Here is an 18,823-nt window from a genome sequence, read left to right on the forward strand (position 1 = left end):
CTGTAATGGAACTTTTGACTTTTCGCCTGGACTTAGTGCCCGCGCCTTGTGCATTTGGATTACTGGACTAAACGCGCGAACAAAATATGAACTTTTGTTGTCTAACATAGAGACCTGGGAGTGCCATCAGATGAAGATCATCAAAGATAAGTGATTCATTTTAACGCTATTTCTGACTTGTGTGACACCTCTCCCTGGTTGGAAAATGGTTGTATGGTTTTCTGTGGCTAGGCGCTGACCTAACATAATCGCAAAGTGTGCTTTCGCCGTAAAGTTTTGGAAACTTTAGAGTTTTCTATCCAAATCTACTAATTATATGCATATTCTAGCTTCTGGGCCTGAGTAGCAGGCAGTTTACTCTGGGCACCTATTTCCTCCAAGCTACTCAATACTGCCCCCCATTCCCAAAGAACTTAACGGAAGCTCTTATTTAGAGTGACTTTGTCAGTGTTTTCAACTAAGGTTGATAAGACAACCACATATCAAAGCCATTGCAATTAAAACCTTACTTGCCGCAGTCAGTGGTAGTAAGAAAAGACAAGTGCATGTAAGTGATGGTGGCATAATGGCTCTTTTCTCATCCACCCAGGTTCTTCTGTGATTCAGATGTCACAGTTGGTTAGCACATGGTGCTTGCAACACCGGGGCTACGTTCACCAGAGCACAACGTTGTGGGATGTTCAGATATAACTATATTGTGTAGTACGAAGCTGCCTGGCATTGATATGTAGAATAAGGAATCACATCTGCTCTATTCGTGTCATTTCATATTGCCTTGGTTGTAGGTTTCACTTATTGTATGCACACGTACAGTATACTCAATACATGTATTCATTGCAAGCAGACCTGGGTTTAAATATTAATCTAAATCGTTAATATATTTTTAGCATTTGTTGTACCTTGTCTTGAGTGGTAGATGGGCGGGGTTTGCATTTTTGCGATTTCTATTGCTTCCATTTTGCAAGACATCCTCTATCAAGCCCAGATTAAATATTTGAAATACTATTTGAACCCAGGGTGTATTCATTAATGCACACAGTTGCGAACCATAACAAAACGGAGCATATCTTTTTAGACAAGTTCAGGGTTAGTCTCTCCCCGTTTCGGCCATTTGCTTTAGTTTGGTTCCTAGTGAATACACCCCAGGTCTGATTGCAAGTGACATGATGAAAAGTGTCTTTCTGTTTTTGCTCTCGTTCCCTCCTCCAGAGTTCTCCTTCTTTGACCCCGAGGAGCCCCAGTGCAGGGAGGTGCTGTTTGAGTCCAGCACCACGGTACCGGAGCTGTTCGCCGTACTCAGGCAGTGGGTGCCCCAGGTCCAGAAGAATATCAGCCTGATCGGCAATGAGGTGACCCTTATTCCTCCATTACACCTAGTCTGTGTCCCAAATGTCACCGTCTTCCCTATTTAGTGCCCTTAGGGCTCTGGTCAGAAGTAGTGCACTATATCAAGGGCATAGGGTGACATTTGGGACATATACTTAATATCTCTCCAGGTTAGTTCATTAAGACAACCCATTTGTTCAACCTCCTGGGGTTGTAGACAAAGAGACAACACAAAGGACATTGTCAATGATGACACTAATGCCTGATTCACACTATGGGGCTGACCCATACTGTCCTGGCGTCAATATTTTCTTTTCACATTGTCCGTGCGTAACTAGGCCAAGCCAGTACGTCTCGTTTTGGCTTTGCTCGATTTGGGTCTATAGTTTGAATCCGGCATCAGTCAGCCACACTCAGACATATTTTACACAAAAACGTTAATGTATATGATAAAATAACTATTCAGTGTAGCTAATCACCTGTGGAAAACATTGTTATTTATTTAAATACTGCAACATACTATACAGTACAATGAGCTCTGATCTTAATTGAACTCAAACGTAATCTCTCTCCTCCCCGTGGCCTAGTGCTCAGTGTTGTGCCAGACTTCTCCCCCCCCCCCCCCCCATTTTTAAAATGACTTTCTCTAGATAGTGTGCAACTGGATAATTGACCCCCTGAGAAAGGGAACAACTCTGCCTCTGTCCTTAGGGAAATTTAGCATTTAGGCAGGTGGACATTTCTCTATGAATTCCAAAGCTTACAACTTGCTTCAGTGATAACATAACGTAGCACTGCAAAACAAAAAAAAAAAAGAATGACTTCCCACAACAAAAGTGATAGCCATCTTTGTTTGGGTTTTCAGCTTCTGAAGTTAATATCGGTTCAGTGTTGTAAAATCCCTTGGTCTCAGACATTTCTAGGTTATCATGGCTATTATTAGATCTGTGTTCCACATAAGCTAACTGACTATTTAGACATAGCAGTGATGCTTATCGTTGCGCCACTGTTAGATCCTAAAGAGAGGCTGTGGTGTGAATGACCGAGATGGCTTGACCGACATGAGCCTCCTGCACTACTGCTGCAAGGCGGGGGCACCCGGCATAGGTGAGTAGAGGGTAGTGTATATATGTGTGTGCATGCATGTGATTGAGTGTCTTGTCTGTCTGTCTGTCTGTCTCGCTCTCTCTCTGTCTCTCTGTCTATGAGAAATATTGTTTGAAAGGCTTAAAGTCTGCCCTGACATTGTGTACTGTAGGGTTCTGGCAGCCATTGACTGTCTGTCTCTCTCTCTCTCTCTGTCTGTGAGAAATATTGTTTGAAGGCTTAAAGTCTGCCCTGACATTGTGTACTATAGTGTTCTGGCAACCATTGACTGTCTGTCTGTCTCTCTCTCTGTCAATTCAATTAATTTTGCTTTATTGGCATGATGTAACAATGTACATATTGCCAAAGCTTATTTTGGATATTTACAATATTAAAAATGAGAATCAAAATTGTCAACGGATCAACAGTAACAACAATAACCAGGTGTCAAAATAACCATAGATTCAACAATAACAATAAGCATACAGTAGAGTACATGTGCAGGTTGATTGGTCTGTCAGACACTGTCCCTCAACTTATGGCAGGCAGCAATGTAGTGTGCTGCCAACCCACAGCTCTCTGCGTCCTCCCCAACAGGACGGGTAGCCTACTCTCATCAGATAGGTCTTTGAAACCTTGAATAAGGGTACTGCTCTAGCAGGTCTAGGCTCTGCTGTAGGCCATGTGCTGTGGGTGACAGCAGGCATAGGTCATCTGCGAAGAATAGGCATTTAACTTCTGAATTGTGGAGACTAACACCAGGGGCTGAGGATTTTTCTAGAATAGTGGCCAATTTGTTGATGTAAGTATTGAAGAGTGCAGGGCTCAGATTGCAACTGATGAAGGCCCCACCCCTGGTTAAAGAATTCTGTTATTTTCTTGCCAATTTTAATGCTGCACGTATTGCCAGTATACATTGATTTAATTATGTCATATGTTTTACCCCCTATACCACTTTCAATAACTTTGTAGAACAGTCCTGTATGCCAAATAGAATCAAATGCTTTTTGGAAGTCGATAAAGCAAGCGTATATTTTGGTGGACATGTTTATCTATCAGGGTGTAAATATGATCAGTTGTGCGATGTTTTGGTATACATTCAAATTGGCTTTTACTCAAGACATTGTGCTTATTAAGGAAGTTTTCAACTCTTATAATACTACAGAAAACCTTCCCCAGGTTACTGTTCACACAAATGCCTCTGTAATTGTTAGGGTCAAATTTGTCTCCGTTCTTAAAGATTGGGGTTATGAGTCCTTGATTCCAGAAGTCAGGGAAATAACATACACTCAGGATCAAATTAAACTGTTTTAATATAGCCAATTGAAAATTTGCACTAGTAAGTTTGCACATCTCATTTAGGATGCCATCAGGTCTGCATGCTTTTTTAAATTTGAGAGCCTGAAGTTTCTTATAGAGCTCCTGGTCAGTAATTGGGGAGTCCAATGGATTTTGATTGTCCGTTATAGCTTTTTCTAATCCATTCAACTTCTCATGAATTTGGCGTTGTTCTGCGTTTGTGTCAATTTGAACGGTGTTGTAGAGTGTTTTAAAATGGGTTGTCCAGATGTCACCATTTTGTATCGCTATTTTGTAGCTGCAACAGATCCCTTCCGTTTTTGTTGACGGTGCTGTCACTGTTGTTTCAATGGGGGAGATTAAGACAGTTAGAAACAGAATGGCCTGTAATAAAGCTGTCCCCTCGTGTGCTCGTTAGATCAGGTAGTGTTCCTGTGCGCGCATTTGTGTCCCCACAGATGAGCACATTTCCCTGGGCCTGGAAATTGCACGTCTCTTCCTCAAGGGTGGGGAAGATCTCCTCTGAGTAATATGGGGATTCTGAGGGGGGGATATATGTTGCGCAAAGGAACACATATTTTTCTGTCAGTACAAGTTCTTTTTTCAGTTTTAACCAAACGTGATATTTCCCAATTTTGAGGGGACTGTACTGTAGTGTTCTGGCAGCCGTTGACCATCTGTCTGTCTGTCTGTCTGTCTGTCTCTGTCTGTGAGAAATATTGTTTGAAAGGCTTAAAGTCTGCCCTGACATTGTGTACTGTAGTGTTCTGGCAGCCATTAACCATCTGTCTGTCTCTCTGTGAGAAATATTGTTTGAAAGGCTTAGTCTGCCCTGACATTGTGTACTGTAGTGTTCTGGCAGCCATTGACCGCCTGTCTGTCCCCTTAGGTGACGCAGACATTGCGGCCAGCTTCGCCCAGCAACTCCTGTCCCTGGGGGCAGAGCCTGGTCTGCGGTCGCGGTGGACCAACATGAGTGCCCTGCACTACGCCGCCTACTTCGATGTGCCCCAGCTCATCCGGGTGGTTCTGCACGCCTCCCAGCCCGGGGGTGAGGAAAGTGGAGACGGGGGAGAGAGGGGGGAGGAGGAGCAGGTGGTGGGGGGGGATAGGGAATAAGAGAGGGGAGACAAAAATAAGAGGAAAGACACTGTGGTCAGGTTAGATAAACTGTGGAACAGATAACTGGAGAGAATGCTACGAAGGGAGAGAAACTTGCTACCAACACTGTCATTTGATACTTTGTCCCCTGCAACCACACTCGCATGATCTCAAAAAATAAGGATTCCGCCTCCCGGGTGGCGCAGTGGTCTAGAGCACTGCATCGCAGTGCTATGCTGCGCCACCAGAGTCTGGGTTCGCGCCCAGGCTCTGTCGCAGCCGGCCGCGACCGGGAGGTCCGTGGGGCGACGCACAATTGACTTAGCGTCGTCCGGGTTAGGGAGGGTTTGGCCGGTAGGGATATCCTTGTCTCATCGCGCTCCAGCGACTCCTGTGGCGGGCCGGGCGCAGTGCGCGCTAACTGAGGGGGGCGGGTGCACGGTGTTTCCTCCGACACATTGGTGCGGCTGGCTTCCGGGTTGGAGGCGCGCTGTGTTAAGAAGCAGTGCGGCTTGGTTGGGTTGTGCTTCGGAGGACGCATGACTTTCGACCTTCGTCTCTCCCGAGCCCGTACGGGAGTTGTAGCGATGAGACAAGATAGTAATTACTAGCGATTGGATACCACGAAAATTGGGGAGAAAAGGGGATAAAAAAAAAAAAAAAATAAGGATTCAAGCTTCCAGTTTTCAGAATAGTACACTCATACAGTATGTGCAAAGGGAGTACTTGTGTAGGCAAATATGCTGAATAATCTGTAGGCAAAAAAAAAACGCACACCTGTTTAGGCGAGGTGCTGGCTAGGGGAGTAGAACACATGGAAAAAGAAAAGGAGAGCTGCACACTCTAGGAGCTCAAATGCAATCATTTTATAAGCAATGTTTCGACAGACTGTGTTCGTCCAGGTATAATGACAAACACTGAGCTCCTAGAGTGTGCAACTCAACAAAAAAATAATCAAATATACTGAATAAACAGACACAAACAGTAAATAGACTATACTTACGGTTGCCTGTTCAAATAAAGAATAACTAAATACAATTTGCTGACTTTCAGCATGTCACACCTCTCTCCTTAAACTGTTTGTCTTGTCATGATGAAGCATTGAGATATACAGCACATTTCTGCAAAAGCAGACAATGAAGTGTTATTTAATCTAATTTGATTGGATCTATGAACTTGTTTCAGAGGTAGACACCACCTGCAGTGACTTTGACTTCGGCACGGCCCTGCACATTGCCGCCTCCAACCTGTGCTCCTCTGCAGTCAAGTGTCTGCTAGAACTGGGAGCTAACCCCACCTTCAGGGTATGTTCCCCAAATTGCCCTCCCCCTTGGATAAACACTTAGGGCTGATTTCCCAGACACTTTCAACAGAGAACCTAAATCGCTCTGTGCTGTTAATTTGCCTGGGAAATGTGGTGTCAATGGGTACCTTTTTTACTTCCTGTAACATAATTCAACTCAGTTGGTAGCTACCTGGTACCACCTACCTAACCAGCTTTTAGAGGCTGTTCAGCTGTCTCTCCTCACATTTGACTAATGTAAAACACAACTCAAGACCACTTTACTACCATTTTACCATAAATGCAGTGCTGGCTTGATTTATAGGAGTGGGTTCTATTTAATTACACACTCACACATAATCATTCATATAAAAAGTCTGCATTTCTACACATGGATGTTCTCCATTTCACTCATGCATAGTCATAGTAAATTAATATACACACCTCACACATACCGTCACACCTTCTTTCCACTCATTCCCCGCTCTCTCGAAATTATACCCCTCAGGAATGTGCAATCCTTGTGACACAAAGACCCCGTCGAGCAGATGTGTTTCTTCGCCACTGAAGATGTCCCTCCTGTGCCCGACTCGCGCTTCTTCGCTTTACCCTCCCCAACTCTCTCATTCAGTTCTCTCCCGCAGGTTTTTCCTGCAAATTAACAGCACTAATTTATCTCCTAAACACATTTTACACCCCCTCGGTGCGAGTGGAGAGGAACGCAACACCAGATGCATTTTTATTATTGATATTATTTACCCCTGTTAAAAAGCCCGCTGTGTCTCGAACAACCTGTGACTCCTGTTTAAGCGTGTAAGGCCCAGAGGGGGGACAAGTAAAGAGTCTCTGTGGCTCAGTCTTTAGCTATCGAGAAATGTTCCTTAAACATTTTGGTTGGTTCTCAGGTGCGAGGGAATGTTCAAGGCAATATGTTTGCGGAAACATTTTGTCAAGGTCAAATGAAAACGAACGATTGGTTGATTGATTGCACTCTTTCAGATGCCCAGCCCATACCCTGATGACACTACTTGTATAGTATAAATAATAATAGATTTGTTTTATATAGCACTTTTCATTACAAGTAGAATCTCAGTCATTTTGATCTGGCAGTTCTTCGGTGATGGCCTTCCACAGCTTTAGATTGTAGGCAGTTTCGAAAAGGTAGTATCTTGAGCGGAGGCAGCATATATGGAACAGCCAGGCTGGGAGGTAGAAACACTTGACAAACAGGCCACAGAGTTCTTCATCGGGGTACCTTGTCGTCTTCGATGATCGCAGTCCCTCTTCTGTAGGTAGTCTGGATCCACTACTGAAATGTAGCGCCCACCTGGGTGATGCTTCGGCGACCGAAAAGCATACGTAAGACCATCACACCTCAGCAGTAATCTGGAGAAGCACCCTATGAGGCGAGCCTCTGCATCCCCTCGTACCGCAGTCCACTTCCCTCTAGGAACCGGGGCAGGTGGCCAAAAAACTGATGCTGTTAATCTGGTGTTGCATCATTCAAATCATATTAGCTAGCTATATTAGCTTGCCATGCCAAAACAAAACAGACTTGCCATAATCAGTCCTGCAATTCTGTGGATCACCACCAGATATTTCAGTTCATCTTTCAACAACTTGAATTTAAAAAATGCAGTAGAAAACACTTTGATTGCAGAGATGTAGGCGGAGGATATGCGTTCTCACCCCCGCCCACTCTGTCCTGTCCCGATAAATCTTATCTGAAGAAAAGCTCCTGTGTCAGTCCTCCATACTGCCATCCCCTCTGTTTGATTCAGTAAGGCCTGTGACTCACCACTGCACATCGTTAATCAGCGAGATCTGCGAGAGAGGTGATGGGAGTTCAGTCATGTCGTGAAAGGCACATGTTTGGTCATTTTGAAGTTCGTAACCATCTCTCCAAGCCCGATTTACAATCTGTCAATTAGAAAGATGGAGTATATCAAGAAGTGTAGCTCCGTGTGTATGCTTCCAATAACATACCCGAGGAGGATGATGAGGATGACGACGATTGTTAACTGTACGTTGTAGTTCTGCCAATTTTTTGGGGGGGAGGGAGCGTGGAGCTTATCCTTCCTCTGTAGTTAAGTTTTTTTTCATGTGCACAAGTGCAGTGTAATACCTTTCTTGCTGTTCTTTCTCAACAATGCAGTAATCAATATCAGTTGTACTTTAAAAATAGATCAAGTCGAGCAGAACAAAAGCAAACGAGAAATAGAAATAAGAAGAACACAAGAAAGTAAGCTATATACATTGTCAGTTCCATGGTCAGTGCCAATACCATATTAATATTGTGCAGGGATACTGGAGTGATAGAGGTAGAACTGTATAGGGGTAAGGTGACTCGGCATCAGGATGTATGACAGAGTAGCAGAAGCGTGTGTGTGTGTTGATGTGTGTAGAGTCGGTATGAATTTGTGTGTGAGCAAATTAAGTGTTTGTGTGTGTTGGAGTGTCAGTGTTTGGGAGTGAGTGTGTAGAGTGTGCATAGAGTGAGTGTTCATAGAGACAGTGCAAAAATATAAACACACTAAAAGGGTCAATGCAGATAGTCCATGTAGCCATTTTGGTAGATATTTAGCAGTCTTATGGCTTGAGGGTAGATGCTGTTCAGGATCCTGTTGGTGTAATGTACTGGACGGTACATTTGCCATACTAAGCAGTGATGCAGCCAGTCAAGATGCTCTCAATGGTGCAGCTGTAGAACTTTAAGGATTTGAGGGCCCATGGCAAATCTTTTCAATCTCTTGAGGGGGAAGAGGCACTGTCGCGTCTTCTTTACGACTGATTGCGTGTGTGTGGACCATTTTAAGTCCTTAGTGATTTGTACACAGGAACTTGAAGCTCTCGACCCGCTCCATTGCAGATCCGTCGATGAAGATGATCGTGAATATGCCTGCCAGCTGTTCTGCACATGCTCTGAGAATGAGCCCTGCTATACTTTCCGGCCCTGCTACCTTACGCGTGTTAACCTCATTAAAAACCTTACTCACGTCGACCTCGCAGAGCAAGATCACCCAGTCCCCTGGGTCAGCCGTTGCCCTTGTGAACGGCTCAAGAGTTTTGCATTTCTTTAAAGCATGCATAAAATGCATTGAATTCATCTGGTAGAAAGGCATCATTGGACAGATTACGGCTGGGTCTTCCTTTGTAATCTGTAATGCACTGTAGCCCCTGCCACATGCGTCAGGCGTCAAAGCCTGTGTAATAGGATTCAACCTTGTTCGTAGATTGTCCTTTTGCTTGTTTGATGGCTCTGCAGAGGACGTAGCGGGACTTCTCGTACTCGTTTGTGTCCTCAGCCGTAGCCTCTGTTTGCTGCGCTAGCCCTGTGTGCGGTAGCCCTAACCTTTACCTTAGCGCCAACCTCTGTGTTAATCTGGGGATTTTGATTGGGGGAACAACGTCGGCGATGCATTTCCCAATGAAGCCGGTGACGCAGGTGGCTAGCTCGTCGACGCTATCGGCAGATTCCTGGAATACATTCCAGTCAGCGCTAGTAAAGCACTCCCCGATTCGGATGACCATTTCTCAACGGAGCGTAGCTGTAACTGTGCCCATGAGAGGCAAGCTATTTGAACAGGCTGATGTTACCCAGTGTGTATTGGTTTTTGATTTACTTGGCCTATTTGAGTAACCCCGTTCGTGCTCTATAATATGTTTTTCTTTTTTATACACCTCTGTAAGTCAAAAATAGTCATGAGATGACATTACAGTGTATTGATTTGATGGAGACCATCACAAGCCACCGCGCTTGCGAGTAAAAATGAAAGAAGCCGCATCGTTCACCCGCACAGTTAGGCTTACCTTGAATTTCAATTTCAGATATTCAACGTTTTTGTGCGTTGACCTCAGTCAACTGGCCTCAGTTGACGCAGTACACTAAACAGGCACTCGTTTGGAATGCCAATGTCTTCGATGTGCTTTGAATTGCCCATATAGGCTCACTCTGAGGCTTTTTGTCTCTGTAGCTCTGCAAAGTGTATGCTGAGTGCTTTGCTTCAGCGGCTCCCTGATTTAACTCTGACATTTACTTTGAATAGAGACTCGCACCAGGTGAAATTGACAATGCGCCCTCATCCAGTGTTGTCCGTATTTGCATTCGAATGGATTTGCCTCTATCATTCTGCCCATTCTGCATCATTGGATATGTTTTATTTCACCACACGAGGGCAGCAGAGTGCTAGCGTATCTGTGAATGGATTCTGCTCCTTACACAACGAGAGTTTCGAGGAGAAAACTGATGTGTGATTTGGCACAGTGTACTGGTTATACTTTTCAACCTCTCTCGAAAACAAGACTTGGTCTCCAAGGAGTACAAAGATCCGAGACTATGACAGTGCTAGAGGGCATAAACATTAATCGCCGGCTTAACACGTAAGCATGAAAGGGAAGCAGGGCAAAAATACATTGCTGTCTTTCTTTATTCCTAATTGACCTAGTTGTTACTAAGTCTGAGCTGTCATCCTTAAATTCACTGAGCTGTCAAGAAACGTACTGTTGATATAAGTAGAACATTTTGTCTGCTCCTTTTTCTCTTACATTTTTTGAAGGAGAATGCATTGTACTTTTATTCCGACAACAAGGAAAGGGTTAAGGTGAAGGAGCAGGTAAAGACATAGGACAGGATGTGGTTTGAACTCCTGCCTCTGGGGATAATGTGTAGTCCGGAGTCCGAGAGAAGTGGTAGCACTGCTATCTGCTCTGCTCTGTTTTTTGGTGTATTGACTTTTGGCTAATTACACCAGGTTCTAATTTCTAGGTTGGTTGTTTTTCAGGGGGTTTGTTATAGCGCGGTCATTGGCACAGATCACCAGCCAGTCGAGATCTGATGCGGTGCAGGTTTCACAAAGCGAGTGACCGATTTGCTAGCTCAAACTGATTACTTCTAGTGTGTGAGTGAGTGCGTGCGTGAACACGTTTGTTGACCTCTGTAGCGCTTCGTCATTGCAAGAGGGACTTTTTATAAAAATTTTAAAACATGTTTTTGCTTTGTCATTATGGGGTATTGTGTGTAGAGGGGGAAAAAACGATTTAATCAATTTTAGAATAAGGCTGTAATGTAACAAAATGTAGAAAAATGCAAGGGGTCTGAATAATTTCCGAATGCTCTGTATACATGCCAAGCTTTTCAGAATACGCTAATTGTTTCCAAGTGCTTTACTCTCAAGAATTAGAAAAGTCAGACGGTCAGAAAGTTTCTATTGAAGTAGAGATGCTAACTTTGAAAGGCCTGCATCTCCCTATAATCACAGGCAAACTCCAGGTTTTCCTTTACATGAGTGGCAATTGAAAATGTGTCTGCTAATGCTAGTAGTGCATTAACATCTACAGTTGATGTCGGAAGTTTACATACACCTTAGCCAAATACATTTAAACTCAGTTTTTCACAATTCCTGACATTTAATCCTAGTAAAAGTCCATGTCTTAGGTCAGTTAGGATCACCACTTTATTTTAAGAATGTAAAATGTCAGAATAGTAGTAGAGATTTATTTCAGCTTTTATTTCTTTCATCACAATTCCAGTGGGTCAGAAGCTTACATACACTAAGTTGACTGTGCCTTTAAACAGCTTGGAAAATTCCAGAAAATGATGTCATGGCTTTAGAAGCTTCTGATAGGCTAATTGACATAATTTGAGTCAATTGGAGGTGTACCTTTTGATATTCCCATGATGTCAAACAAAGAGGCACTAAGTTTGAAGGTAGGCCTTGAAATACACCTCCAATTGACTCAGGCTAATTGACATAATTTATCAGAAGCTTCTAAAGCCATGACATAATTTTCTGGAATTTTCCAAGCTGTTTAAAGCCACAGTCAACTTAGTGTATGTAAACTTCTGACCCACTGGAATTGTGATGCAGTGAAATAATCTTGTCTGTAAACAATTGTTGGATAGATTGCTTGTGTCATGCACAAAGTAGATGTCCTAACCGACTTACCAAATCTATAGTTTGTTAACATGAAATTTGTGGAGTGGTTGAAAAACGAGTTTTAATGACTCCAACCTAAGTGTATGTAAACTTCCGACTTCAACTGTATCTAACGATGGAAAGCAACATGGTTGCTACTGTGTACGTGTCCATCTCTCTGATGAGCTATTTAGTGCAGACTAGATTTAGCTAGCCAGCTTTAGACTGAAACTGGTCCAGGTCAGTTGTTAGCACTAGCACAGGAACCATTTCAGTCATTGGCCGAAATTGTTATCTTGCTTCTTTGCCGAGCTACTCACCGTTACGAGAAAAAGCCTGTCCAAATGTATGTCCTGGCTTTGTTATTGGCTGCCTACTAGCTCCTCTTTCACATTTTTAATAAAGGTTCAAGACGTGGTTTGATTTGCCTGCCCAACTTGCTACCATCTGCTATCTTCCACCGCAAGCCACCTACCCTTACAACCCCTCGGCAAACTACTGCCCATGTCGCAAAGAATCCCTTCTCCCAATTAGAGAAGCGGGAACCTGACCGTTTCGCCCCGACCGCCGCCCATGGCAACTGTTGCTGTCCGAAGCAGATGCCAAGAAATAAACACACTATTTGTTTTTGTTGTTAGTCTTCTAACCAGACATGACATGTTCGGCAGCCACCCTCCAGGTGGTATGAACATAACTTTAATGAAGGCTAACTTTGCAATGTTCCGTATTTGGTTGTGATTATACGTGAGCTTTATCTTCCCCGCGTCTCCTCTGAGCACTAAATGAATGCATTGGAAAATATCTTAACACGCTAATTGGTCCGTTGATTCTCCTTAACACCTGTCTGCGGTTAAAAGCAGCTACTGTAGGTAACTAGGTGCCCAGCTGGAAACGTAAAAGAGACAATTACAGAAGTGCTGCACTGTCAAGGTCAAGGTTTTCCTAGGAATGAAAGTATGGAACTGAATTAAAGATGGGAAGAAAAAGACTACCTGCCACACACCCGCTGCCAATTAAATTCATTCCTGGTCACCGGTAGGGCTGTTTTTAACACATAACTAGCATTGCATTAACACCCATGGCCTGACTATAAATAAATTCCAGCTCACACATACAGTTTCTTCAGAAAGTTTTCACACCCATTGACTTTTTCCACATTTTGTTGTGTTTCAAAGTGGGATTAAAATGAATTTAATTAGCCTTATTTGTCAACGATCTACACAAAATACTCAGTCAAAGTGGAGGAAACATTTGTAAAAAATATAACTAAGTATTCATCCCCCTGAGTCAATACATGTTAGAATCACCTTTGGCAGCGAAATGTTAAAAAAGTCAAGGGGTGTGAATACTTTCTGAAGGCACACACAGGCGCACACACACTCTTCTATCTCCAAAGACCTTAATGCACTAAGGATATGCTTTTGTACAACAACGTGATACATTACTTACATAACAGTCATGTCGACAGACATTACACATACACACACAAGTCAATCAGCAGCGTGCCCATTAGCACAGTGCGAAAGGCAGGCTCTTGCAGAGAGCTCCTTTTGACAATTCATAAAGAATCACACGCCCCTCCAGAGGGGTGGGTGAGCGAGTTCCCAATTACTTCAGCAGCACCAATTCAAACGCCCATTACACCTCTGAAGCCGTCTCTCCTCTGACACCTCAGTGCTCTGACTGTCTCTCTGACAGTTATGAGGATCTCTGAGGCTTAGCCGTTTCACTGAACCCCCAGGGTGTGTGCCCGCGCCAATGGACTGCACATGAAACACTGATAGGGTGTGTTTCTGCGGGTAATGGTGGTAATCAAGTCCAAACTTGAGCTTTCCAGACCTAAGTAGAACCACCAGTCTCATGAAGTGACATTGTTAACTTTTTGGGAGGCTCATTTTTGCTCTATTACTACGGACAGCTGCTATTTTATAAATCAGCTGGGGATAAATCAGTCTACTTCCAGTGTTGACTTTCTCTGCTATTCTTTTTTTATTCTCTCCCTGTCTTTCTCCTTCTCTCTGTACCTTTGTTTATTTTCCTCTCCTTGCCCCATCTCTCTTCCCCCAGAACGAAAGGGGCCAGTGCCCGGCCGACGTGGTGTCCGAGCCCTTGGACATGCTCTTGGAGATGGCGGACGCCGCCGCCCTGGCCAAGGAGCTGCGCAGCCTGCTGAGGGAGGCCCTTCCCCGGCCCTGCGCCCCCCTGACCCTCCCTGCCCGAGCACCATCAGACAAGGCTCGGCTCCAGCTCATCACCATGGGCATCCAGCTAGGCGACCGCGTGGTCATCGCCGGTCAGAAGGTAAGCGGCCAGTTCCATAGCCGTCAATGAAGGGTCTCAAATCCACAGACTGTCATTGGCCGATTGTCCATAACTGTGGTAGGAAAAAAAGGAGCCGTCTGCTTATTTGAGTGAATGATTAACAGCTCATCTGCCAAGCCAATTCCCTTCTACTGATTGCAACTTTTAACAATATAGCACTCTGTGAAAGATCATGACTCTCTCGCCCCAGGAAAATGTCTGTGACAACACCGTCTTTGGCGGTCAAGTATGTTTTTCTTCTTCTTAAGACAAGTGAAGGGAAAGAAAGGGATGAAAAATAATAGAAAAAGGTGTACCGGTGAATTTAAGGACTTGTAATCTGTGTCGTGTTCCTGCCTGAAGACACCCTCACTCCTACACTCACACACTCCTAACACAGCTTCTGAGTGCGTGCACGCACACAGACAGACAGGGCCCCCTCAAAGAATAAGCTATTAATGAATTCCCGCGCCACACTGAGAGCGAAAACGCCGGGCGTTGCGTTCCCCCAGATTGGCTAATCAAAACCCTATTTTCTCCCTGCCGCTCTGGCGAGCCAGGTGCTTTGATCTCTATTTTCTTTTAATTCATTTTTGTCCCTTCTCCTCTACGTGTTTATAGATTTGGACGCATCAAAACACGCTTGAGTTCCCGCGGTTCTTGATAGAGGGGGCCCGCCCTTACCTAAATGCGCAGCCGTGCTCTCCCAAGGATGGGCAGATAGAGGATGAAACAACCATATTGAGAGAGTCCCCCCCTCACCCTATTTTTTTACTGACTGTTTATCTCTAGGAGTAGGGCCCTGCTTGTTGGCTCTATAGCTGTTTTAATGTGTGTGTGTGTGTGTGTGTGTGTGTATTTAGGTGGGCACTCTACAGTTCTGCGGCAGCACCGAGTTCGCCGGCGGTCTTTGGGCCGGCGTGGAACTCGACCAAGCGGAGGGGAAGAACGACGGATCCGTCGCTGGAGTCCAGTACTTTTCCTGCCGCCTCAAACACGGTATGTCCGCTACAACCCCGACTGACAGTACTCCCTAAGCATTAATCAATCCAGTCGCTGCGGATCATCATAGACTCAATCGATATCCTCCATCCGAAGCTATTAGGACCTATCGAACAAGTCGGTTGCTCAATGGCGTCTCACTATGGCAACAGCTATTCTCACGTGAGTTGTGAGTGAATTCGACATCTCAAATGGCTGCCCCAATCTGGTGTTTGGCCCATTTTGACCTCTTGCTCCATTTACTTTTAGCAATCTCTTTTTCTCTATCTCTTCTCACATTCTCCATCTCCCCCTGACAGGGATCTTTGCACCCCTGTCCAAGATCAGCAAACCCTCAGAGCGATGCAAAGCCAGCCCCCAGAGAAGTGCCACCCCCAAAAGACCCTCTCAGCGCATCAACCTGTCGCGCGTCACCTCCAAGATCAACACAGGTAACAGTTTCTCTGACAGGGACTTCGAATATTTGTGCCACGTCAGTGGATGGATGGATGGATGGATAGGCTACAGGGTAAAGGATAGTTAGGCCTATAGTCCCTAGGGCCACAAAGACAAATGGACCTACCTGTGAAGGAAAGCTCACATCGTTATGAAAGCATAGAGAAACTCCTGAGCCTGAAGGGTTGAGTTAGGGAGCGGAGTCGGGAAGGTGGGATAAGATGGAGAATGGCATAAAGGGAGGAGAGCCATTTTCCACTTCACCGTTTATCTCATTACACCCCCTCCAGGACGTGTTTTCTGGAGACCCATACACATTAATGCATTATTAGAGGCCACACATCACAGAAACACACACCTCGCCACCTCTCCCTCCTTAATTACATTAGTTTTGGATGCAATGTCTCAGCCCCCTCCCACCTCAATATGCTTCCACTGGCTGAGACATAACTCTGAAATTAATCCACTCTGGGCGGGGGGTGTACTCTATGATACAAAGCCATGATTCAGACCGTAATGGTCATGAAAACCATAGCTTCTCCAGCTCCCTGCTGCTCGGGGGTGGCTAGAAGAGGGGCCAATGACGAAGTCACGAACCCCATGAAAAGCGAGGACCTTTTCCGCTAACCAGATTTCCGCGGATGCCCGACGGAAAGGCGCAACGCCATCTCTGATGTTTGTGACTCGATCTTTCCCCCACCTCACCTGGGAATGAGTAGGTGTATGTGTCTGTCGGAGCTCTCTGGGGCACAAGTCAAGTTCTCTCCCAAGCCTTGAATGGATTGTCTTGTCGTGGTGGCCTGCCTTTTAGACCTCTTTCGCTGCTTAATGTAGACGCATGCTTACGGAGAGCTGCCCATGGTGATGAGGCTTCATTAAAAAGTGAAATACTGTAGATATGTTATCAAAAAAATTCAACTCCAAGCTAGAAGCATCAAAACACCTAGAAAGGTAGTTCTAACCTTACATATGACTGGGCAAAGTGCCAAGAATAGGAGAGCCATCTATTCCATAGTACACTAGAACACAGCAAACATGGACAATAACAGTCTAAACATAGCTGAGGGCAAGAGAGCAAAATGTCTACTAGATGACAGGAAATGAATCTAGCACGACTCCGCAGGAAAAGTGAGAAATACATATCTTAATTTAAACCACAGTACTTAGTGGCCTGTAGTTTGTAAATCCAAAAACGTTCCCATTGATTTAGCTGTTTAAGACGGTCCTCTTTTCTAATTGAGGCCGAACATGATCAATACCCATAGCTTGTAAGGAGGCAGGGTTGCCATGGTGTAAGGAATTGTAGTGCCTTGCCATGGGGTAGTCTTTATTGCCTACCCGTATGGCGTACTTGTGTTCCGCTAAGCGGTCTTAAGGCATCTCTTTGTCCGTCCAATGTAGAACACCTTGCACTGTGGACATTCCAATCTGTAGATGACATGAGTGGTTTTGCAGTTAATGAAATGCTTGACTTGATATTTTAGAAGCTGTGTCAACAAAATACTTTTTCTGTGAAAAATTTCTGCAATGGTTGCACTGGTTGCATTTAAAAGAGCCCCTGGGTTTGTGGTCTAGCGAAGTTTTTTGAGAGTCACCAGGAAGATAACTGTGGACTAATTTGTCATTTAGGGTAGGACATCTCTTAAAGCTTATTACTGGTGGCTCTGGGAAGACTTGGTGTAGTAGTGTATCGCTTTGAAAGATTCCCCAATTATTTTTAATGATCTCTGCTTCAGTGCTGTATTTTGTATCAAAGTACACTCTCTCTGATGTATCACGAGGCACTCCCCTACGCAACAAGTTCTCTCTGTCAAGTCATCCGGCCCATATACCTGTATATTTCAGGACACGATTCAAGAAGTGATTCTCCAATTCAGCAGATTTGACACTGTAGTCTGTTTCCAGATCGCAAATTCTGCGGACTCTTTGGAATTGGCCATATGGAATGTTCTCTTTTAGCCTTTTGGGGTGAACGCTGTCTACCCTCCGAATGGTATTCCCATCTGTAGGCTTCCTAAAGATTGATGTGTGCAAACAACCTTTGATATGTTTGTCAAAGTCCCAAAAATGTATGTTATCCTTGCTGTACTCCATAGTTAGTTTGATAAGTTATTGGTGGAAGGAAATAAGTTAATATTCTGAGCCGGACCAGAACAGGCAAACATGATCAATATAGCGTCCCAAACATATAATCCGGTAAAAGAACTGGTTATTAGAAGGATCCAAAATGAAGTTATTTTCCCATTTACCCAAGTACAAACCAGCATAGGAAGGGCTGTAGCATGCTCCCATGGCACATCCTTTGACTTGTTTAAAAATACGGTCCTGAAAGACAAGGATGTTATTATTAAGTCCATTCAGTCAGTGAGACAATGAATTATGTAGGAGGCATCTCAGTCTCAGGCCGGGTACTCAAGAAATGGTGCATGCCTGCCAATCCTTGTTCATGTTCAATGGTATAGAGACTCCACATCCATTTTGACTAAAAAGGAAGCTGTACCTATATTTTTCAATTCCTTAATTGTATTCAACACATCTGTGGTATCTTGAAGATAGGCTGGGAGTGATGGCAGAAAAGGCTTAAACTAATCAATGTACTTAGAGATGGGTTCTGTCAGACTTTCATTACCACTAATGACTGGTCTACCTGTTTTTTTATCAAGATTCTTGTGGACTTTTGGAAGAAGATAAAAAGAAGCCATACGCGGACTGCCATTGAAAATAAATTTGAACTCCTTGTCTGAAATGTAGCCATACTCCTTAGCTTCTGTGAGGATCCCTTTCAATTCAGTTTTTAGGTCCTCTGTAGGGTTGAAGGTAAAAGATTGGTAGAATTCATCATTGTCTAATTGACGGTAGGCTTCTGTCACATATTTGTCTTTACTCCACACTACTGTAACGCAATCTTTGTCAGCTTTTTTAACCACAGATTGAACTGCATCCCTCTCTGTCTTAGAACGATTACGTCGTGTTTGGTTAGAGTCAATTTTAGCCTTAAACAGATTCTCCACATCAAAATGCACTTTCTTGGCAAGTGTATTTAGTGTGGCATTCTGGACAATGGGACAAAAGGTGG

General features: G+C 44.2%; 1 protein-coding gene across 3 annotated transcripts in view; it reads left to right on the forward strand.

Moving 5' to 3' along the window:
• LOC139530509 (CAP-Gly domain-containing linker protein 4) overlaps positions 1–18,823 on the forward strand; it is an 88,662-nt gene that overhangs the window by 16,120 nt on the left and 53,719 nt on the right. For all 3 annotated transcript variants that reach the window (XM_071326999.1, XM_071326998.1, XM_071327000.1), the window contains exons 3-9: positions 1,210–1,349; positions 2,340–2,433; positions 4,601–4,762; positions 5,998–6,116; positions 14,077–14,310; positions 15,174–15,309; positions 15,612–15,743. In XM_071326999.1, the coding sequence (XP_071183100.1) occupies positions 1,210–1,349; positions 2,340–2,433; positions 4,601–4,762; positions 5,998–6,116; positions 14,077–14,310; positions 15,174–15,309; positions 15,612–15,743 (1,017 nt within the window). The remainder of the gene's footprint in view (positions 1–1,209; positions 1,350–2,339; positions 2,434–4,600; positions 4,763–5,997; positions 6,117–14,076; positions 14,311–15,173; positions 15,310–15,611; positions 15,744–18,823) is intronic.

The sequence above is a fragment of the Salvelinus alpinus genome, chromosome 9 (genome assembly GCF_045679555.1).
Source record: "Salvelinus alpinus chromosome 9, SLU_Salpinus.1, whole genome shotgun sequence".
NCBI lineage: Eukaryota > Metazoa > Chordata > Actinopteri > Salmoniformes > Salmonidae > Salvelinus > Salvelinus alpinus.